The sequence below is a fragment of the Octodon degus genome, unplaced genomic scaffold, assembly GCF_000260255.1.
Source record: "Octodon degus isolate 3935 unplaced genomic scaffold, OctDeg1.0 scaffold00020, whole genome shotgun sequence".
Classification (NCBI taxonomy): Eukaryota; Metazoa; Chordata; class Mammalia; order Rodentia; family Octodontidae; genus Octodon; species Octodon degus.
In genome coordinates, this window is record NW_004524596.1 from 1,525,142 (window position 1) to 1,549,073 (window position 23,932).

Below are 23,932 nucleotides of genomic sequence, written 5' to 3' on the forward strand. Positions count from 1 at the left end.
TGTACCTGAGATCCTGCTGCTCAGCCTCATCTGACCTCTTCTGGCCACCAGAGAATCTTTCCTGGTCTTAATGGTGTTGACAGTAGGGTTGTTGCAATAGTTCTAAGCATCAGTCTTCTGCCAGCTCAGGCTAGTGTTGCTTAAACCTGCCAGCACCTCTCTAGCTTGGCTGACCTCCCTGGTCAGCCTGCTTGGCTCTGTGGAGCCTTCGGTTCAGCCAGAGCTGATCTGGCTCAGCTGATGACCATTTCTTATATTGTCCTGTCCTCACTCAGGCCTGGGGGTTACAAGAAGACCAGAAGGCTCTTGTAGATGGGACCTATGCCACTTTCCAGCTTTACACACACCACACCCTCACAGCTCTATCCCCTGATGATCCACAAGAGAGACTGAAGCAGACAGTTATAATCTAAGTTTAAAGTTTGTATTGAGGGCTGGGATACAGCTCAGTGGTAGAGCACTTGCCTGGCATAGGTGAGAAGTCCAGGGTTCTATCCCTGTCTCTGAAAAAAGAGTATATATTTATATATTTATCTTTTAAATTCTGAGGTTATAGTACAAGATGCAGACATGATATCTTGTCTAAACACTACGAAGACAACAATATGCAATGTGTTAATTATTATAACTGTCCCACTAACCTGTTTTCAGACTGTCTCATTGCTATTTCTCTCTCAATAAAACTAATTAAAAAAATTCCAAGGTTCTTGGCTGGGGGAAGACATTGGAGGCCGAAGTTTTGTAAAGTGGTCTGAGCAGTGAACAATTTTCAGAAGGCCTTATAAATGCCAAGTAGCTTTTTGGAATGCGCTTGTTCATTTCAGTGTTGTATTGATCATGCCCTGCTATTTTGTTTCAAAGCTTTATAGCTGTATTTTTCCCCTGTAAATGTGTCGATAAGGAGGGAATGGTTTTATAATGTGACTGTGAAACACAGCAGTTCTCGGAGCAGAGCGTCCTGCACTCAATTAACCTTCATATTTCGCACCTCATCTCTGCAGTGTGGCAAAGCCCTCCCTGGCCTTTCGAAGCAAGAGGACTGCTGTGGGACTGTGGGCACCTCCTGGGGCTTTAACAAGTGCCAGAAATGCCCCAAGAAGCCAGGTAAGCTACCATTCATCATTCTTTCATAGGCAATGGGGCATGTCTGTTTTCTTAGTGAGTACTCTTCTAGTGACAAGGCAACATTAGACTTTTGAAGAATTCTCATCGTACGTATTTTGAAACATAGTGCTATAATATGCCTTTCCAGAAACCTTCCAAGCCTATTCAAGTTTTTGTATCAGTTCTATTTTGTTTTGTTTTGTTGTTTAAATAAGCACACTTAGCAGTTGCCTTCTCCAGTTGAGTTATGGTGGCGGGGCAGGGGTATCTTTGTAGAGGTGATAAGCTTAGGTAGGCTCCTTTGACTCAGGAGAAGTAAAATAAAATAACTGGTAAACAAGGGTTTCAAATTCTATGAGAAATTGGTGCAGTTATTGTTTAGGTTAAGTTCCTTAAGTGAAAGTTTTATTAATATCCACAGTTTATTGGGTAACTTAGGATTGTATACGATTTCAAAGTTCATACAAAGAAAGGCTAGATGGGTAACGATTGCTTCCTGGTTTGTAAAGAAGAAATTTGTGATTCCTGGGAAACAATGGTTTCCCCTTTTTCTTGTACTACTTTTGTATCGGCGGTCTTCGGTAGCCTCAAGCTGTGTCAGCGCACATGCGCTGGGACTGTCTTTAAAGCGTTTTGCAGACAGTGCTGATGCAAATAAGCTCAAGTGTTGGCTCATTTAATGTATGAAATTGAAGAGCCTTTCCGGAAGGGCCGTGTGGACCATGAACGAACCAATAACATGCTGACATTTATTCTGCTTGTGCCATCTTCAGTGACTCAGCCCCCTGAGCACACTCATGGTCATATTCTTTCCATGTCATTTAAAAAACAAAACAAGGTAAATCATTTCTTCCAAAATGAGTATACTTTACAGCCTTGAGAAGAGAGCAGGCCTTCCTTGGCCTGCTGTGTTATGGATTTCTGTTCTGAGCCTTTTTGTTTCATTTTGCTTCATTACAGTAATTCAAACTTCAATTTTCAAGTGGCTTTTATTGAATATTTGAAATTTTTGCTGGGCCACATACAGACAGACCTTTCAGTGTTGATCATTTGCTGCTGTTAAAACTTAATTTTAGATGTGAAAATGATTTCATTAATAAGCCTGTAATCTATTAGAAATATGCTTAGTGTGAACAAGTCACTTGTCCTTTAGAGGAAAATCAGTGTGGAACCCTAAGCTGGGAAGGGCTTCCAGAGATCATCTGGTCTGGCTCTTTGCCTTGAATTAGACATCAACTGAAACATATAAAATGAGCGATTATCTCTTTCATCTTGGGAGAATTCACAGACAAGAAATCCCACAGTCTCCACGGGCAACCTACCTCTGTTCTCTGTGACAGCAGGCACTGTAGGGGCTGTGCTGGGTGGCTCCCCATGCCAATGTCTGCCCTCTCTGGTGCGTCACTACTTCCTGAAGCAGATCAGGGAGAGGTAGATCTTCTGTGACAGAAATATTTAACCACTAAATGGGAGAAAATATGAGGCTTTATGATTCAGTTAACATAGTCATGATTTACTGGCAACTTACTAGGATGCCGTCCGCTGCTAAATATGAAGTGTTCTGAAAAAGCAGGTGTAATGTGAGAAATCATGGAGTTCTACATTGCTGTTGGTGTCTTATGAGTAAGTTCACTGATATCTCAAATGCCTTTGGTTGCTGTATCCAGCAGTATAGAATTGCAAGAATTGAAGCTTAACATGTAACAAAGAATGATTTCTTCCCTTCCAGCTTATCATGGCTATAATCAAAGGATGGAATGCCTGCAAGGTTATAAGCGAGTTAACAACACCTTTTGTCAAGGTAAGGTTGATTGATTCCACTGGTAAGGGCTGAACAGTTGTTGCATCTCTTTAGAAACTTGTTGTTTCGCCATGAGTTGCTCCTGAGCCCAGCATGTGGAGGCGTGCTGTGAACTGCCTCCCCCTCACTCCGCTCAGTTAAGGGAGAGTAGCTGTTAGGCGCACGGTTGGCGGATGGCTTCACTACTATGGAAACTTGATGAAGCCCTTTAAACTTCCACTAATCTGTGATCGAATCTGCAAGTGTTGGGGTCACATGGCTAGCATCTTGAGGTCCTGTGCTGTTGCTTTGTATGGGTGGGTTGGTGCCTCCACACACGTGTATCTAGTAGTATGCTGCTTTCCGGACACATGGCTGGGCAACAGCGTTCCCTTTTCTCTTTGATTGAAGTATTTTTGGTCAATCTGAAGTGTTTAGATACTACTACATATCGGAGTGAACACGGTTTGCCCCAGTGAGAGGAGAGCTACAAAATTAAATGTAAAACATCTTGAGTACTTGTGCTGATTTATCTTGAACATTGCAGTAGAACTGTACACAAATAGGGAAAATCTCAGAATTTAACCCTGTGTCTATACTTTATAAATGAGGACATTAAAACTCAGAGAGGCTAAATCACTTCCATGTGGTTGCAAGAACTGAGTTCAGTGGGCTGGGGTGATAGCTCAGTAGCATAGTCACCTGCCTGGCAAGTGCAGGGCTTTGAGTTCAATCCTCTGTACAAATAAAAAAAGAAGTATGATTGAAGAACTGAGTTTATAACTCAGATTTAACAGTGCCTCGGTTAGTACCCCTATTAGCACATTTTGTTTTAGTGACTTTGTGTTATATCCCATTAATTAATTAATGCTTCTAATTTCTCTATGTGTTTAGGGTAAAGATGTGATTAGTAACTTGGGTGTTTGTGCAAGAACACAGCACGTGTCTTCTGACTTGTGGTCTGGGGCTCTGCAGCCTTGAACAGCTTGTGTTGATAGAAGTAGATGAAAGTTGTTAGTGAGTGTAGTTTAACCTGGTACCAAAATGGGTTTGTTGGGCTGGGGAAATAGCTTGGTGGCATACTTGCCTGCTTGGCAAGCATAAGGTCCCAAGTTCAATCCCTACTACGACACGCTGTGTGGCCTCATCCCTGGGCCCACTGTGGTAGCCACTAAAACTGGCATGATGACATACACCTGTAATCCCAGCACCAGGGAGACAGACTGGATGATCACTACAAGTCTGAACTGTGTAGAGAGACCCTGTATTGAAAGAAGAAAGGATAAATAAAACAGTCTGTTGGGCTAGTTACAACCATTATGGAAATCAGTATGGAAATTTCTCAAAGAACTCAAGATAGAACTTTCATTAGAACCAGCTATGCCTGTTCTAGATATCTTCTTGAAAAAATTAAAGACATCATATTACATGATCCATTCGTATCCATGGTTACAGCAGCACAATTCATAGCAGCTAAAACTTAGAAGCAACCTGTATGTCTAACAGCAGACAAAAGGATTAAAAAATGTGGTATTTATACACAGTGGAGCATTAGTCTTCCAGAAAGAAACATCAACTTGAGTTGTTTGTAGGATGGTGGATATATCTTTTTTCTTGCTTTCTTTTTTGGCGGAACCAGGGATTGAATTCAGGCCCTTGCACTTGCCAGGGAAGTGCTTATTCCACTGAGCCATCTCCCTGGCCCCTAAAGTTGATATATCTTAAGATTATAATGTTAAGCGAAATACATCAGATACATAAATATTACATGGTTTCTCTTCTATAAAGAGAAAATAAAACATAATAAGGAAAAGAGAGATCTTCTGCAGAAGGGAAAGGGACCAAAAAGTGGAGGAAAGAGAGACGGGGGAGAGGAGGGAGAGAGAATGGAAGAAGGAATCAAGATGCACGTGCTGCATGCATGTGCACAAGAAATGGAGTCCTTATGAACTGCAGACAGGTCATGAAAAATAAAAATGGAAAAATCAAATAGTCTGTATCAAAAGGATATCTTACTTACCTGAGAATTTTCTTGAGCGAACTGTTGACCCAGTAACCTGTGTGACTTCCATGATATGTGGTGTCCCTGCTGACTTAAAGAAGTGCACATGGGTTTACTGTACCTCAACAACATAGGGCCTTGCCTCTCTATGAGACAAACCCACTTCTTGTGAGGAGGGTGATGGAAAGGAAAGAGGAGACTGCACTCATTAGCTCGTGGCCAGGACACTCCGTCACACTTTTTGAGAAACATCTGCGAACTTCAGTAACAAGGGAGTCCTGGATTAATCTACATTATTTAGAATCGCCTGAATTTAAGACATCCCTGAATGAAGTGAAACAGATAGTGTGGCCAATGGGTAGGTTAAATCAGTGGAAGCCTGGCTTGGATGTGTGCTTTATAGTACAAAATCGGATTAGTGTTGAGCGGATTTAGATCAAAGCCTATATAAGAAACCTGAGCACATTTGTGATTTACACTAGTGGAAGCCCAGTGAACAGGGCAGTGGGAATCACTGCTTTGTTTTCTATGTTTCTAAGATGGCGTTTGGGGTTTGGTTGTTCCGTGTTCATCAGTTTGGTCCGTAAGGTCAGTAGAGCTTGCGAGGGACCTGGAAACGTGTGTGTAGCCCAGAGAAGTACAGACTAAAAAGAGACACAGTGCTGCCCCTAAACACAGCTTTGTAAGTGTGCCTGTATGTATAGTAGATGTCCTAAAAGCAAGACTTTATGAGTTTTTAAAAAAGCCAAAGTCAATAGGATGGAGTTATATGGAGGCACGTTTACAAGAGCCACAAGAGGGCCTCTGCCGTGGCATCGAGTTCCACAAGCCCATAATGAAAAATGATGAGCTTCCTGCCCAAAGAGATGATCTTACGGATGCTTCACAGCTCCTGGCCAGGGATGCTGTCTGGTATTTCCGGCCTGTGCAGCATGGAGGCCAGGAGAACCCGTGGGGGCATTCCAGTTCTTTCTTGCTGTCCTTACACTTTGTGCCAGAGGCTGTGCATCCGAAGAAACAAGTGACAGCTGCCGCACAGGGTTCAGCTCCTGAGCGCCTGCTTAACTGAAGAGTCTCCTGTGCTTAGGCATCGCTATTCTCCACTGCAGTGTAAGACTCGAGTGGTCCTTACACATCCTTCATGGTTCTACTCCAGTGAGGCTGTGGGGCACTTTCCCCAGGGTGTCAGGTGCGCCTAAATTCTCTCACTGTCAAATAAAAGAGAATATGCATGTGTTCTTTTGCTCTGACATGTTTCTATGTATTTATCATTTGTTACCCTTTGTAGATCTTGAAGACAGAAAATCTATTCTGTCTCTTAAATCGGGCATGGTGGTGTGTGCTGTAACCCCAGCACCCTGCAATCAGGAAGGAGGATGGCAGGTTTGAGCCTAGCTTGAGCTACATGAGTTTCAGGCTGGCCAGGACTGTGTAGTGAGACCAGTTTTCTGGTCTGGTCTGGTCTGGTGTGGTCAGTACTGGGATTGATGGTCCTTGTGCATTCTGAGTAAGCACTGTACTGGTGAGATTCACTTCTAGCCCAAACCTATCTCAAAAAATACTTTTTTAAATCAAAAGAAAAGACCCTGTTCTTTGCTAGAGTGCTTTATGGTGTTATTTATTCCTTATGTATTTGAAATAATTCACTGAAGAAAGCATTTGGTCTTGAAGTTTTCTTTGTGGAAAGTGTCTTAATTATGGAATTAATTTCTTTAATAGCTACAGTATTATTCATATTTTCCATTACCTCTCTGTCGGTTTTGATAACATTCTTTTTGTTGTAGAAAATGTTCGTTTCTTCTAAAATTTCAGTTTTGTTCATATGAAGTTTGTTGTCAATGTGCTCTTGGTATTTTGGATCATTTGAACATTTTTTATAGGATTCCATTTTATCCTGACTTTTTCATTTTAACCAACCTCTTTTTGCATTATCTTAAGGGATTTTTCTCAGAATCATAATACACCTCTTTAACATTTCACAGATTACTTAGAGCTAGCATAATATCACTTCACAAAGATGAAGAAACCTTGCTACCCAACAGGTCCTTGTTTTGATTGTGGGCTGGGGCATATCCGTGCCATGACCTGGGGATGCTGCTGGGAGTCATGCAAACAGTGTTAGGATCTCTTCCTGCTTTGTGTTGAGATCATTTGTTTGTAGTTTTTAGCATTTTTTTTTTTGTTTGTTTATGTATTCGGTACAAGGTCTCACTATGTAGCTCAGACTTATAGTGATCCTCCTGTTTTCAGCCTCCCCTGTTCTGGGATTGATTACAGGCATGCGGCACTATGCCCAGTCTCAGTGGCCAGCTCAGCACACCCAGGGGCAGGGCTGGTGTCGCATGTGTTGCCAGGGATTGAAACCAGGTCCCTGTGCTTGCCTAAGCAAGCGCTTAGTCTGCTGAGCTGTCTTGCTAGCCCCATTTGTCTATATTGTATGTTAGCATTTGTCTGCATCTTTCTTTTCTTGAAAGACTATGACCTCACAGATGTCAAGGATCCAGCCTTACATTTGTGAACTCAGGGCTCGCATCTCATAGTAGCTTAAAAAAGTTGATGTGAACTAAAAAACGGTTCATTTCTTATTGATGAGAGACTTAACTGTAACTTTAATTTGCCAAGTACTAGCAGCCTACAAATAAAACCAAGATATTTGTAGTAATTCATGACAAACTGAGCCTCGAAGCACAGAGTCCATCCATTAATGAAGTGGTAAATGAGGAACTGATTATCTTCATCATTAAATGAACTTGATTTTAATAACTAAGTTTATTATATGCCAGATACTTCCCATAATAAGCACTTCATGGTGGTTGTCTCCACTGGTCCTTCTTGAAGTAGGTACTGCTAGCTTCTTTTCAATTTCCTTAGCTGGGGAAATTGAAACCTACGATTAAAGTGCCTGCAAGCAGGCGCAGGGGTCAGGGGGCTGGATCCCAGGGCCTGCTGAGACAGCAATTGAGACTGGGTGTGGTGGCGCGTGCCTGTAATCCCAGCTCTTGGGAGGCTGTAAACAGGCAGATCACTGCAAGTCCAATCTAGTAGTGAGACCCTGAACACGCTGTAGACCCTCCCCACCAAAAAAAAAAAAAAAAAAAAGAAATTGAAACCTGGAGAAGTTAAGCTATTGATGCAGCATATACTGTAGTATGCAGTACTAAAAGATGTAGGAATCAGGCTGGTCAGATAGTTCAGTGAGTTAAAGTGCCTGCTTAAGCAGATGCAGGGACTGGGATTTGATTCCTGGCACCCTCAGGGCATGCTGAGACTAGGACTGAGACTGGGCATGGGCAGGCCTGTAATCCCAGCACTTGGGAGGCTGAAAAACAGAAAGGATCACTATGAGTTCGGTCTGTGTAGTGAAACCCTGTAGACCCTTACTAAAAACATTGAAAAAAAAAAAAAAAAAAAAAAAAAAAGTCGGAATCAAAGGCAGAGGCCGGAACTTAAGGTATCAGCCATTGGGAAGACGAACTGGCTTTTATTGGTCACTTCTTATGTATTTGTTCATGTTGCTTATGTGTCTCCTTTAATCTTCAGAATGGTTCTATGTGATAAGGGTGCTATTAATCCCAATTAGAACCTGATACACAGAGGACATGGCTTTCCCACAGTCATCCAAGTAATAAGAATCCCAAGCAGGATTATACTGTCTTTCCAGCTGTGTTTTTTATCTACAGTGTGATAACTTTTACCAAATACATACATGCACATATATATGCATATGTGTGCTTATAGGTATTATGCATATGCATAATGTGTATGTGTGTCTATATATGGGTATTCCTGTATATTTTAAAGTATTGATAATTAAGAAGATGTGTTGGCCAGCCAAATAGCTCAGCAGACTAAAGTGCCTGCTTAGACAGGCACAGGGACCAGGGGATAGATCCCCTGTGGGCCATGCTGGCCCCGCCCTGGGGGTACACTGAAGCAGTGATTGAGACTGGGTGTGGAAGTGCGTGCCTGTGATTCCAGTGCTGGGAAGCCTGAAAACAGGAGGATCACTAAGAGTCTGTTCTGTGTAGTCAGAACCTGGAGACCCTGTACAAACTACATTAAAAAAAAAAAAAAAAAAAAGATGTGCCATCTTGTGTGAGAGCTGGTATAAATCCAAGTAATTATTATTGATTTTAATTTTAAAATTATTGTTTGTGGTGGATTCAAGGTCCATACAACAGGTCATATGTGTAAATATGTCCCCTTTGAAGTAGAAGTGAAAATTTGTAAGCAATGACTTCCCATGTCACTTAGCAAAAAAAGAATGAGAAGTCTTCAGAAAATGTTAGGGGTTTTGTGTCTTCCTCTGTTGGTGTGGCCAAGTGACCTTCAGCAAGTTTTGTTCTTGCTGAGCAGAGTGCATGGTCCCTCTTTGGTCAGTCCACGGATGGCCCATCAGTGACACCGAATCCTGGCATAGGTTGGTCTCAGGAGGATGTCTACAAAGCAGCATTATATATTTTTGGCAAGAATTCTAGAATGAAATATCACAGAAAATTCTGTTTCATGGTGCCTCAAAAAAGCATTGCTAAATTACACTATTCAGAAGTTTGACTCATAACATGATTTCATTCACCATAACCTATTAAAATCGCTATGGAGAGAAGAGCTTAATTTCACTCCCTTTGTAATATTATTGGTTAGTAAAATGAAATAGAACAGTCTCACATTACTTATGTACCCGTAGTCTCCAAGAACCCTGAAGCTTTTGATTTTGTTATCCCTAACAAAAATTTTCAAGAGAGACCCATTAGGCATCTAATTACTTGTGCATTCCACATTGTTCTTACAGCCTAGCATCTTCTCAGTTTACAAAGCACCTCTAAAATCAAAGTGATTATAACTACATTACATTATTTCTTCGGTGAAATGAACCAGTGTCCTGAACCAACTTTTACTAATGCGCTCTCGGTAACAAAGAACCAACTGTGCCCAAGTTAATCTGAGGAGCTTTCAAATAACTGCCCTGGAAGTTGGGTTTCTTTCTCCTGTCTAGTGGGGCAGCAATTATCTTTTCAGAGGAGTGATTTATTACATAAATCATATGGGCTCTAAGCCCTGCCTCCCCAGTCTCAACATTATGAAATTGTTATAATGCGTTTCATTTATCATAACGAACAGTGCCATCCTACTTCCTGGTGAATCTAGAGTGGCATTCACCATTTGTCATTTGAGTATTATGCTAAGAGTTTGATGGAGAACTTGAAGTAAATGAAGTAGTGCGACAGTGGAAACGACAGTAGAGCGCCCACTCGGCTCTGCTTCCGCTAAAGCTCATTTCCTCCATGTCTGAGTATTCTTTGTCCATGCATTTCCACAATGTAAGTGCATTCTCAGGTTGTTATAAATCTAAGTTTTCAAAGTACAACTTGGTTCTAAAAGGGAATGGAGATTAGTCTGCTGAATGAAAATTCTTACTAAAAACAAATAGTCCTTGACATGTGGGGAGAATGTACCAGTTTTATAACTTTACAGGTGTAGACTCAACTCAGTCTACTATTATTTCCTACATTTTTAGTTTGTGCTGAGGTACTGGGGGCAGTGCCAGGAGAGAGGACGTTTGCACTTTTAGCATTGACTCTGCGAATCGCTGTGTTAGTTTTTCATGGATAATCGTAAAAACATTTCAGTGACTCAATATGCTGTAAATAGTAATTGATATGGCTCTTTAGGACAATGTGATGAATAGAGTCAGAGATTGTTCCTGCCCTTAGGATGTCGTGTAATTAAAGCAGTTTGAATCAGCAGGATGTGATTTGCTCCGTTCGCTTTCCCATCTCTAGCTGAATTTTAGCTGAGGCCAAATGAACATTTTAATGGAAGTATGAGAGCAGCCTACATAGCTTTTTTGGACCTCATTTTATTATACTGCTTATTTTGCCTTCATGAAATAAATGAAGAAAAGTGACACAGTGGGGCACAGTACTGTTTATTGCCTAAGCTCTGAAGTCCCCCTGAGCCAGGAAACTTGCCAAAGTACATCTGAAATCAGACTCTCTTCGGACCACCAACTCCCCATATTTTTTAAGGGCAGCCTTCTTTTATTCAATCCTGACCAGCAGTGCACACAGGTAAGCAATGCACAAGAGATTTTGGTTAGGAGGAGCCTGTCTACACTGCTGCATGCATTTCAGTCCACTTACTGACAACAGAAAAAGTAATGATAGCTCAGCGGACTAAGTGCCTGCTTAGGAAGGGCCGGGATTGGGGTTTGACCCCTAGAACCACACGGTGTGCAGGCCCCGCCTCTGGGTGCCCTGAGCTGGTCACTGACTCCCAGCGTGGGGGTGCATGCCTGTAATCCCAGTGCTGGGGAGGCTGAAAACAGGAGGATCACTATGAGTCCAAGCTGCATAGTGAGACCCTGTACCAAATACAAAACTAAACCAAAATAAAAAAATAAATAAACAAAACAAACCTTGAGTGTGAACTGCAATGTGATGAATGGGGAGAGGAGGGCTGGCCTTTAGATACTTTGAGAAAACTGGGAGAATAAGGACTAGAAAGTATAATTTAGAGTCTGTGTGCTTGGAGAGAAGGACGTGGCCTATAATAGCGCTGGGTTAAAACAGGATGGAGTGTTGATTGAGAATTTGAAGGCGCTCTTCTCATTAAGTGTTGGCACAATGTTCACCAAGTAATTAATGATGGGTTCTGTGGTGCATGCTGGGAAAAAATTAAAGAATTGATGCTGAGTTTAACACTGAGTTAAAGAAAAAAAAATACTCATATTTGTCACAGACCAGTAGGGTAGTGCTCACTTCCATACCACACATATTAAGGTTGGACCAATGCCGAAAGCTTGCCATGTCTCTGTGTCTCTTTGACCTGCAAACTTGGGAAGTGTTCCATAGTTTTGAAACATTACATAGTACCCCAGACATAGGTATACCTTTGTACCAATTAAAAAGTAAAACTGATAAAAATAAAATTCCATAAAAGAACAATAAGCCAGACTCTTGCCGTAGGTAGATGGTCCACAGCAGTGGAACATTGGGTAGGGAAGAGAGGGTGGGCTCAGTTAAATACAAGGAGAAAGGAAAGTTTACAGCTAACAGGTAAGGGAGGATTTGGGTGTCAGTGGATAGAATAAGTGGGGTATAAGGGCTCACTGGGCTGTCTGCAAGGGTTGAGCCTGCAAGGGCTTTTGTTGAAGGCAGGCAGGTGCTCAGGCATCACCTGGGAGGCGTGGAAGAGGAGGAGCCCAGGTATCCAGAGGGTGGGAGTTCTGGCTGGACAGGCTTCTTGCTGGAATTGGACAGTGCAGAGACACAGAAACCGAAAGGCAGGGCCCAAAGTTGTGAACAGAACAAGCAGCCTGTTTACAGTTTGGTCAAGGAAAGAGACTCTTGTCAGTGGAACTGGTCAAAGGTCATTATGACACCCTCCTGCATATCTGGAAGAAATAGATTTTCAGCTTCCCTGAGAGTCATCATTTTAAAACAAGTTTCAAGCTTCTAGTTAATGAAAATATAGAAAGCTTTTTTCCTTGTACAGTGAGTGGCTCAGTGTATGCATGAATTGTTGTAAATTTTGGCAGTCAGCATTCTTTCTGGGATCTGCTTCCTTTCTGCATTCATGTCTTCCTTTGAGAAGGGTTTTCAGATAAAACAGAGAATGTCCAGTTAAACCTGAATGTCAGATGAACAGCGAGTAGTTTGGGAAATACATTTAAAAAGTGTTTGTTTATCAGAAATTCAAGTTTAGCCAAGCATTCTGTATTTTCTTGGTAAATTTCTGTTTTGAGGTTGTATATTTTAACAGCTCTTTTATGAAATGATTTACTGGGAAGTATATTCTTTCTATGTGTAGAAGTAGCTGTAGTTTGCACTCTTACAATAACTAGACTGGTCATGTACGTTTCAGGGTTAAGGGTGGTTTTCCAAAAGTACTTTATCTTATGCCAAATCCAGGCTTCCCTTTACTCCCTTGTCCTCAGTGAGTAATCGTTCTTGTCTTTTGTGAGCTTGTCCTAATTCTTTATGTTCTATAGCTTTATCTTGATATTTCCGCATTAGTATTTATCTTTTATTTTACTTTGTAGATGGTGGTGTCAATCCAAAAACTTGTGTTATTCCTCAAATTGAAAAAAATGTTCACCAAATATTCTCCAACATGCTTTTTTTTTTTAAAATTTATTAATTTTATTTGTTTGGTACAGGGTCTCGCTATACAGCTTGGACTCATAGTGATCCTCCTGTCTCAGCCTCCCTAGTGCTGGGATTATAGGCATCCACCACCATGCCCAGTTTCAGTGGTCCACTTGGTGTGGGGCTGGCGCGGCATGTGTTCCTGAGGCTTGAACCCAGGTCCTTGTGCTTGCCAGGCAGGTGCTTAGACTGCCAAGCTATCTCCCTGGTCCTCCACCATGCTTTTCTATGGAGGAGCCTATTAGACATATTCACTGCCTGTTGTTCATATCTCTTAAAAATCTTTTTTTGTGTGCTTTTATTCTCCTGTAGTTTTTGCTGCAGTTTAAGTGTAGATCTCAGTTCCATCTTTCATTTTTTCTAATTCCTGCTTTATTGTGCCCTCACAGAGTTTATCCCAACCATCCTTTTTTAATTTTAGGATTATATTCTTATTGCCAAGGTTTCTGTGTATTTTTCATAGTTACCTCTTCTTGTTTCAAACTTTTAAGTATTTAGCTTTTCATGTGAGAAGTCTTAATTTTTGTTAGGTTATTTCATAAAGTTATTCTCATATTTTTGTTCAGATCATTGATATTGATTGCTTCATTAGTAAATAAAATCACAACTTTACTGTTTGTGTTGTTTTCGGTGTTAGGGATTGAACTAAAGACTTGCACAGGCTGGGCACACACCTGTGATCGATTTGTACCCCACTCCATGCACGCACTAGAACTCTGAGTTTGTAATTTTACTTTGAATTCATTTTCCTGTGTAGTAGATGTGTGGAAACTTGTGCCTGGACCCAGGAGTCCCGCAGCCCAGAGTTAGGCTGTGACGTTAGCTCTTGACTCATAGGACTTCTCTTCTTGCAGTATTATTTATACAAAACTAAGCTGACAACTTTCCCTTTTCAAGTATCAGTAAATTTACTCTTTGCACGGTATTACCTACATGCATTTTGCAAAACCTACATTTGCTGTTTGCACATTTTTCCTGCTTTAACTAAAGGCATATTTAGGGGAGCCCTTGTTGGGGGTGCTTTGGGTACAACCTTGTGAATCAAGTCCCCTTCCCTCCTTCCCTGCCTCCCTCCATCAAGGGACAATGAAAACTGAGTTCTGAGGCCCAAAGAAGTTAAGCAACGGACAATCTAAACAGCGGTCTTTAAGGCAACACTGGGTGCCATATGGCATGTCACTCTTCTGTTATCTTGCTTTAGTAATGTGCTTTCAGAACAAACTTCTCTAAATTTCACAGTGTACAACAAGTTTGCTTATTTTAAATATCTACTTTGTAGTTAAAATGATTTTTCTCTTTCATTATGAACGTTACTATTATCTCCACAGTTTTATCCTGAAGTCTTTAGCAAGTAGCATCTATAGTCTCAGATCAATTGTATCTTTTATGGGTTTTCAAATCCAGTATTCTTTCATGTCTGGCTTCTTTCACTCAACAATATGTGACCAATACGAGTCTTTTTCCTGTGCTGGGGAGTGAACCCAGCCTCTGCCCCCATAGACTCTTTCTAAATCACGATTAGCCTAGGCTCGGCTTACTCTTTTGGACCTAAGGCCTCAGCCTCCCAGAGTGGTGGTATCGTAGGTGTGTGGGCAGTCCAGTTTGAATGCTCAGAAGTCTGGCTAGTGAAATAATAATGTCCATTGATTTTTTAAAATTTAATTTAATTTATTTATTTATGTTTTTGAGACAGGGTCTCATTCCGTAGTCCAGGATGCCCGTGAAGCCATGGCTATGGCGATGCTCTTGAACTCTTGCGTGACTTAATCTAAGAAGCTATGGAGTATTTAATATCATGTTTGATCATACTTTACAATAATCAGTGGGTCATGGGGAATTGATAGATATTTTCCTACTTTGAAGATGCTGTTCTACTGTCTTGGGCATTCTTTTAGAATTGCCACTGCAGTTGCTGGTTTAAATCACACATTTTTTTAGTGTAAATTAAAAATTTTGATTTGAACCTGAGCGTGACTTTTTGGCATTTACAAATTGGCTAGGGTTCATTCCTGTACATTTAGAATCCTATTTCTGGTGTGTCCTCTCGCTACTCTCGTATTACTGGGATTGGATTCAAAAGGAAATGTCTGTTTATTTTATTCACATTTCTTTGGGAAAGACAGTGGTGAAGTGAGCCGTTAGCACTTTGTATTTTCCAATAGCTCTTTGACCTTCGTTTCTGGGGCTCTAGAGTCAGGCGGAAGATGCTCTTGTATCTGAGTGATGAGGAGAACCCAAGATGGATGCGTGTTACTGCAGATGTTTCTCCAGAGAAATTAATGTAGTGGCTATAGAATATAATTAGAGGTGCAAGACAAACAGAGTAAGTGTGTATTATTAGCAGCCTCTTCCATGTGTGCCGCACATGTATCAAGAAACAAATCCAAGCTGTTCTCTGGTCTCTGATAATGCGCTTATCGCGTTGCCCTGAAGACAGGAGTGGGAGGCATGTGAGTGGCTCCCGCCGTGGTTTGCCTCCTTTCGGTGGGTGTGTGGTGGCTGAGCTCCTCCTCTGGTTGGTTATCACTGGAGAGTGGCAGGCAGTTGTAGGTTGGGAGGTCGGCTTTGGCAGCAGGGAAGCCTCCATGGAAGGAGAAATAACCACATCATGGCAGCTCGTGCAGCAGCCTGTGGGGCCAGCCACAGAACAAGATTCCACAATGCATAATCCACAGACCACCGGTTCAGAGGGATGTTAATAGATGGTGTGTGAAAATGGTTCCACAGCCAAATGTGCAGAAAACACCAAGCTAAACAAAGAAAAACAGTCCTTGCCAAAGGACCTCTGGGGTCTTTAATGTACTAGAATATGAAGTTTCCCCAAACATATTTGGCAAGAGATCCTTTCCTTTTGTAAAGGCCTCCCAAATCTTGTGTTTTGTATAGAATACCTTGGGTAAAGTTGCTCTAGAATGTTGATCTTTAAACTTTTTTTTCTCATTTGTCTTCTGAAATACCTCAGAGAAACACCTGTTGAGACTAACATCTGTATTTTAAAAATAAGTCAAGTGGTTAAAAGATTCATTTTGGCATATTTACATTAGATAGGGGTGTGGAGCATTCTCACCAGAACCTTGGAGTTGCAGAATTGCTCCACTTGGTTCAGGAACACTGTCTGCCATCTCACCCGATGGGCAAAGCCCGGCCTCCCTGTGAACAGATCAGATGTCACTTTCTGTGGCTCTTCTTTGGGGCGAGTATAGTTGTGAATTGCCCATTCCCTGGGGGCCCTGCGAAGATTCTATCTTGCAGGACACTGTACTCAGAGAGTCTAGAAGAGTCTGGATGGCTAAGAAGTTGCCTTGGTAAAGAGGAAACTGGTGAGGGAAGGGGGAAATAGGAAAGAAAGCTGGGATGGTGTGTGCTGAAGAGCTTCACACGGAAACAATTACAGGCTGAAGATCTAGAGACTGATTCTTCGAAACATGTTTGAGCTCGTGTGTACCTGGCGAAATAGCTTCTTGTGCCTTCAGCCGTCCATGTACCCAGAAAAACCTGCTGCTTTGGAAATTCTGCTTCTCCCTTAAAGAGGAATCTGCTCTATTTAAAGAAAGCTGTCCTTGCTAGGTAGTCAGTCTGGCTGGGAAAGGATTTACCTGAAGAGGCATTTTTTTTTCCTGCTTTCAAAGGTCATCATACTGCTCATGGAATTCTAGAATAGAATTTCTATCCATCAGCAAAATCTGAGCACACACAGCTGAATCTCCCTAAGGCTAGAGCTCTTCACGTCCTGTTCTCACCTTGTACCTCATTCCTGTTAGTTCCTAGACATGCCTCATTTCCTGTACAAACCTGAGCCACTGAAAAGGCAGTAAATTATTACTCACTTTGTTAAGCAGACTTTCCTCTGTTAGAATAGATACATAAAAGTATACTTTTCCCCATAAGGGCACTTACATTATTCATAATATATCCTGCATTAAATGTCATACTTTATTTATTTTTTGGCATTTTCTATCCTGGCAACTAGCAGTTTGTTTTGAAGTCAAACAATAGTTAAGCTACAAGTTGGCTTGGGCATGATCTGCTTCAGTCCTTTCATATTCCAGGAGAGGAAATTGCGATCAAGAGAAATTAAGTGAAAAGCTCTGCTAACAAGGTTTAATATCCTAGTTACATCTTACTGGGATATTTCTCCAATTAGATTGTCCACTTCCTTAGTCCTTTTTTAAAATTGTAATATTGGACAACATTAGCTCTGTGAAAAGGTATCTGCTGTTGTGCTGCTCACTATTGAGGAGAATTCGTAGGAAGTCCCAGTGAGATGGTGCGCTCTACAGGTACATATGAAGGTGGAGGGGGAAGAGTTTCACCTCATTGTACTGAATTGTTGTAGGACTAACTCTTTACTGGGTTTTATTAGGTTGTTTAAAGAGTGTCTTGGTTACTTTTCTCTCTCAGACACAATACCCTGCACCCAACATGAAAGAAGGAAAGGTTTACGCTTGATCTTAGCCGGAAGACTGAAGAGCGACAGGAAAGGTTTGTTTAGCTCACAGTTTGTGGAGGTTTCAGTCCACAGTCGTCTGGCTCCAAGGCAGGGCGTCACAGCAGAGCTCAACAGTTCCAGGTGGCAGAAGAGAGCAAAAGGAACAAAAGCAGAAGTGGGGGGACGTGAACCTCTTTTCCTCACATTGTAAGCAGGCTGCCACCCACTGGGGCAGGTGTAGCACTCACGCCTTCTCCCTGCCCTCCTCTTGGCAGGATGAGGATGGTTAGAATGTGAGGGCTTAGGCTCCATGCTGAGTGGCTTCAACTTCCAGGCTTCACAAGTTGACACAATGTATCAAGCACTACAAAGAGTTTCTTCTTATACATATCTTCTGCTTACAGTCTCACCCTCTGGTACTGAGAATCGAATCCAGGGCCTTTGCACTGAGCTATGTCCCCAGCCCCTTCTTATTTTTTATTTTGACACAGAGTCTCACTAAATTGCCCATGCTGGGATTATAGATGTGGGTAGTTCTGTAGTTTTATGCTACACATTGGTTAACACAAGATCAGCTATCTTAGTTCTGTTGCAATCGGTTGAACCATGTGACACAGCCAGTATTTGACCATTTAGACTTACAAGGAGAGCAATTTTGTATTTTTTATATATGACATGAGGCATTTGGTAAGCTATGAAATAGAAATACCAGCAAGTGGAGAAGGATGGGATCCTCCCTCGCATGTGCTGTACTGCTGCCAGCTTTGCCTGGTGTGGGACAGCACCTGGGCTGCCATGAGCCTTGCTCCCTCTTTCTGCTTCTGTAAGAGCGTGGGTGGCCCTGGCGCAGAGCCGGAAGGGAAGAGGGAGGTGGCTGGCTCTGGAGGGTGAGCGCCTTCAGCTTGCCCTTGGCCCTCGGCTTCCTTTGGCCCTCAGCTTCCCTTTGGCCCTCATTCTTTAACTGGGAATCTGTGCTGGGAGCCAAGGTCACCCAGCACCAACTTCCCAGAGAAACTCGGGAGGCTCAGATGGAGAACAATGCGTAATTCATTTGTGTATCCACTTATTTTTAAAAGCTAACTACTGAAGTACTTTTCATCAGAATCCATTGAGCAATATTGGTTGACTCTGTTACATGTGAGGCTTTTGAAAATCTTGCTATATTTGGCAATGTAAGTTACTTACAAAATTGTAAAATAACAGTTTGAAAATTTCATTTGTCTTTTTTGTGGTACTGAGAGAAACTTCTTTTGGACAAGTGTACATCTTTTTATTTTCATTTAACACAAAGATTATAGACCCACATGCCTTGAGGAGCAAAGCTAAGTATGGAAGAATGTAGGATCAGAAAAAAATAAATCTTGCATAATTTTTAGATGTATGAATTTATACACGAAGACAGTGAAATGTTTTCAAAGGTTAATTTGTGGGTTGTTGAAACTCAAGATGTGATTTATCAACAGAAATAATACAGATTGGTAATATTCAAAAAAAAGGTTTCAGCAAATCCCACTTTATCATAGGACCTTAGAATTACCACCAGGCACGAGGCGCTGGCTGTGCAGGCAGCTGCGCAGGCTCCCGGCTCCGGGACAGGTCTGCAGGTGCGACGCCCCCTGGTGGCTGTCTGGTGGAGAGAGTGAGCGCTGGTTTTGCAGGTCCCATACCACACAGCCTGGACCCAGCAGCTTGGTGGGTGGTCGCAGCAGCTGCATGCCTTCTGGCTCATTCTCAGGCCAAGGCACAGTCGCCTTACCTACAGGGAAGTGCCCGACCTTCCAAGATAGAGACCCAGAATGAGATCTTCTCACAGGGCACGTCCACCTCAGCCCTGTCTTACAGCAGGGACAGCCTCACTTCACAGTGGTCCCTTTTGCACTTAAAAAGCTTATATTTTAATTACATCTATGTGAGTCTCTCAGTGTGACTTTTATTGACCTCCTGGGCTGAACAAAGTTTTGTCAAGGACTCCCATGCTGTCAGAGTATGTCACGTCCCTGGTGTTCTTTGACCATTTGTACCCCAATGCTGTGACAAGCCCAAAATGTCCCCTAGATAAGAATACAACACAGTTTTGAGGGTCATAGGCTCTTCTTTGTTGAATGCTGCTAGGAGAGCAGTCTTACTAGCCCAGAACATTCTGATGGGCATTTACATTTTAGAAGAGGAAGTTTTCACATATGAGTAGCTGATATATCTATGAAAAAAGTATTTAATATCATTCCTGATCAGAAGAGGGTAACATAAAGAGCACAGTGAGATTACATTGCACTTCACCCAGTATGGTGTAAGATGGATACAAAGCTGACAAGGGTGTGGAACTACAGTTGCTAGGAATGGAAATTGGCGTAACCGCTCTACAAAACTATTTGACAGTTCATTAGACCATGTGTATTGGTCCAGAAATTCTGTCCCTACATGTACTGTATACCCAATAGGAAGGCGTATCAGTGCTTGCATAAGAATGCCAACAGATTATTGCTAATAGCCCCCAAATGGGAATTAATCTAAATATCTGTCAAAGGTAGAATGAACAGATTATATTGTTATCCTTACACAATGGAATATTACTCAACAATGAAGGAAGGGTGAATTATTGTACATAACGATGTTGATGAATTTCCTAGCCCTCATAATGAGTAAAAGAAACCAAAAGAATGTATAGTACATAAGATTTCCTTGATTCGTGTTCTAAAATCAGCAAGACCAGGGATAATGGGAGTCAAAATAAGAGTTCTTTGTGGGTAAAGAGAAAGTTGACAGGGAAGGGGCTGAAGGAACCTTCTAGGGCAATAAAGATGTTGTTAGTCATGTTCTGGTGGTTACACAGTATGAGCACACATCTGTACACAGACATTTTACATGTGAAAATCATCTAGTCACATGCTTAAGATGGATATACTTTGGTGTATATGTAAAATGGGGTAGCTTGGAAATTTAATGAATCTCTAATTTATAGTGTTTTAGAAATTATGATGAAAAGTAAATCAAGCAAGGAGGAGAAGGTAAAGGAAGTTTCTCTGGAAGCTGTAAGCGTGTGATGGGATCGGGAGTCCAGGATCCTAGGTCCCTGGGCCATTAGAGGGCAATGGTGGGGTTAGTGCTGGCACCATAGACCGATGAGAGTAGTGGTGATTGGAGGCTCTTACACAGTTCCCTTCCTTGTGAGTTTTTCTGTTCCATCTTGTCCATGTCCATAGGTTTGTTTGGTCCTTGCATTTTAAAGCCTTAATTCTTGTTTAATATTCCTGTGGCAAAAGCAGGCCTTGGAGAGGAGGGCACAATGCACTGGTTCTGTGAAGACCATTTCTGAATCGGAGGCGAACCCTCCACCCTAACCTGGCACCAGCTTCGAGGCTGGGGTGGTGCTGTCATAGTAACCTGTTAACAAGGGGAAACTCTGGGTCCTGAGAAGCGATCATGGAATGTGTGATGGCATAACCAGTGAACATGGGAACAGCCCATGCAGGAGAGGAAGGAGGCTAACAGTCACACCCTTGTGGGGATAGAGGGGAAGTAGCAGAGTAGAGATGTGTCCGGTCTGTTTGGCTGCAGCTGGCTGGTTTCCCAAACTTGAGGTTTTGCTTGGGACATATGATAGGGGCCTCGCTTATTCTATGTAAGCTCCGTCTGGACCTGGCATACTTCCTGGTCCTTCCTCGTGGTTATGGAGGAATATTTTCAGTTACATGCTGTGCATAAATGTGCGTTACAGCACCACGCACAGTGTGATAGAGAATGAGATGATCAGGTGGTAGACCAGGTGACTGGGCCAGGTATAATCTGCTGTCCCAGTTTCAAGCTGCATCTAGGTGGGAGCACCATAAACTGTGGGCAACAAATATGTATTAACTTATTATTCAAATGTCATAGAAGATGTCATATTTTATCACTGAAATTATCCTGAACACTGCATACTTGAGAAAAAACATGGGCATCTACATAGCTGTGCTTTCTTGGAACCTATGGCAGGTTTAATTAATGTTTGCTTAAATAATCGTTTATTGCTTTTTTTTTTTTTTATTTTAGGGAAAGGTCTACAGGGTGTTTAGGGTTTCACTACTAGATCGGACTTGTAGTGATCCGCCTGTTTACAGCCTCCCAAGGGCTGGGATTACAGGCACGTGCCACCGCCCAGTCTCTGTTGCTGTCTTATTGTGCCCTGGGGGTAGGGCCAGTATGGCAGGCCTGGGGATGAACTCTCAGCCCCCTGCACCTGCTTGCTGGCACTTCAAGTTTATTGCTCTTTATGTGAAGATTCTATCAGTAATGTTTTGCTTTTATCAGTCAAATTTAGATTGGAAAATTAATAATTTAATCTTTTGTAAAAGTTTGTAAAAAAAAATAATGGTGGAGGGACATGTCATTTCAAATGAAAGTGTTAACGGCCAAAGTATGTTAAATATTAAGTTTTCCAGGCCATACTGTATAAAATACAAATGGCTACTAAGTTTTCCTTTTAATTTATCACATTCTTTTTCAATTTTTAATTCATTACTTTTGCAAGTAACTGGATAAAATTTTGCTTAAAAATTACTGCACTTTTCTTTCCTGTTTCAAATTATTTTGATTTTCCCTGGATCACATTGTGGATGATTTTAGGTCTCTTTATTTTCTGTCTTTCCAGTTATGCTTTCCCCTTTCACTTTATTCTGCTGCTGCTGAATATTTCTGCTTGAATATCCCAGTGTGACCTTGAATTATAAAACTGAATTCTTCATCTTCTTCCATTTTTTCCGTCCACAAAACCAGCAGTGTGTTTTACCTCTTTTCTTGCATTAGAAGCTGTCTAAGCATCTTTCTCTCCTTTTCCTTGCTTTTTTTTTTTTTTTTTAATGTATTTGGTATAGGGTCTCACTATGCACCTCAGACTTATAGTGATCCTTTTGTCTCAGCCTCCCCAGTGCCGGGATTACAAGTGTACACCACTACTCCGGGACTCTGTGGTTGGCTCAGTGTGCCTGGGGGCAGGGCCTGCGAGGCATGTGGTGCTAGGGATCAAACAGCGGACCCTGCGCTTACCTAAGCAGGTGCTTACTCCACTGAACTATCTCGCTGGCCCTCTTTTCCTTGCTTTTTAGTGTTGGGTTGAATAGTAGCTACAACATGGTGCATTGTCAGTAGTTCTTCAGGGAAAGATTAAAAACAGAGACCTGTTTGCTCCTTGTCTTCCTGATTGTTGGCATTGTTACCAGACTAGTTTGTCACTAGTCTTCTACTTGCATTATTCTTAAAAAGTGATCAGAGTTGGAATCTCTTTTCACCAAGCCCTGTGCTAGCTAGCCTGCTGAATTTTCCTAGAGTCTGCTTTTGGTTGTATCCGTCTCCTGCTTGGAAACCTTTTGTATAGCTCCCTGTTCTTAATAAAACTGAATCCAGCCTTGCCTGGGTTTTACTAGCTCTGTCTCCAACTATTTACCTTCTTGAAACTTTTTTCCAGCCAGTAGTTTGACTCACTGTTTCCCGAGCCCCTTCTTTGGGCCAGCCGACCCATATAAATATTCTCTGTCTCCCTCTCCTGCCCATCCAACCCATCCCACCGTGCACACCTGGCACACAGCACCCCAGTGAGTGTCACTGTCTCCTGAACACTGCCTCTGCTTCCTTTAGTGGACCTCTTCATAGTTGGACCTCTTCATGTTATGAGAATTCTAATTGTGGTAACTTGTACTGCTTCTCACTGACTTAGATTTTCATATATTTGCACACAGCTAGACTCAGACCATCTTTGCTTTCCCTGTACACTCCACAATACCTAATGTACATTGCAACTCATGTGTAAGTTCTGGGATGCTGAAAGTGTTGGTCAGTTTTTTCACTATTAAATCCTTAGTACCCAGAAGAGAATTGGGTCGCAGATGAAGTGGATGCATAAGAAGTATTGTTATTTAAACAGTGGATATTCAATAAATACTCATCGATTTGATTTTTGGGGAATTTGAGCTTGCTGCACTTCTTCTTTTCTTACTGTGGGATCAAAGGTTCTGCACGTGTGTGCAAGCTGGTGCCGAGCGCTCACCCGGCACACGCAGACCCTGCAGGTCAGTCCATCACATGGTGGCATGACAGTGAGAAGTTAGTATAATGAAAAAGAAAATGACTGTGGTTTACAGCCAAGATGTGCCCATCAGTGCCTGAGTCTTCCTTATAAAAAGACTTCTGTTTTCTTGCAGATATCAATGAATGCCAGCTGCAAGGGGTGTGCCCCAATGGGGAATGCTTGAATACCATGGGCAGCTACAGATGCACCTGCAAAATGGGATTCGGGCCAGACCCTACCTTTTCAAGTTGTGTTCGTAAGTAACAGTGACTTTTTGTTTCTACTTTGCATCACTTGTCTTTGGGGTTTATTCAAAATAAAGGGAAATATTCCTCAGTGGGTCAGCTGAGTATTGTAAATATTCAGAAAAACCTCATTAATCAAAATGGGAAGAGGGTAGCATGCCAGTCCAATAAGGTAAAATAAA

At 41.9% G+C, this 23,932-nt stretch overlaps 1 protein-coding gene across 4 annotated transcripts in view; it reads left to right on the top strand.

The window, feature by feature from the left end:
• Positions 1-23,932, top strand: part of Ltbp1 (latent transforming growth factor beta binding protein 1) — a 239,592-nt gene that overhangs the window by 82,426 nt on the left and 133,234 nt on the right. For all 4 annotated transcript variants that reach the window (XM_004627602.2, XM_023711174.1, XM_023711172.1 and 1 more), the window contains exons 4-6: positions 1,002-1,104; positions 2,834-2,905; positions 23,639-23,761. In XM_004627602.2, the coding sequence (XP_004627659.1) occupies positions 1,002-1,104; positions 2,834-2,905; positions 23,639-23,761 (298 nt within the window). The remainder of the gene's footprint in view (positions 1-1,001; positions 1,105-2,833; positions 2,906-23,638; positions 23,762-23,932) is intronic.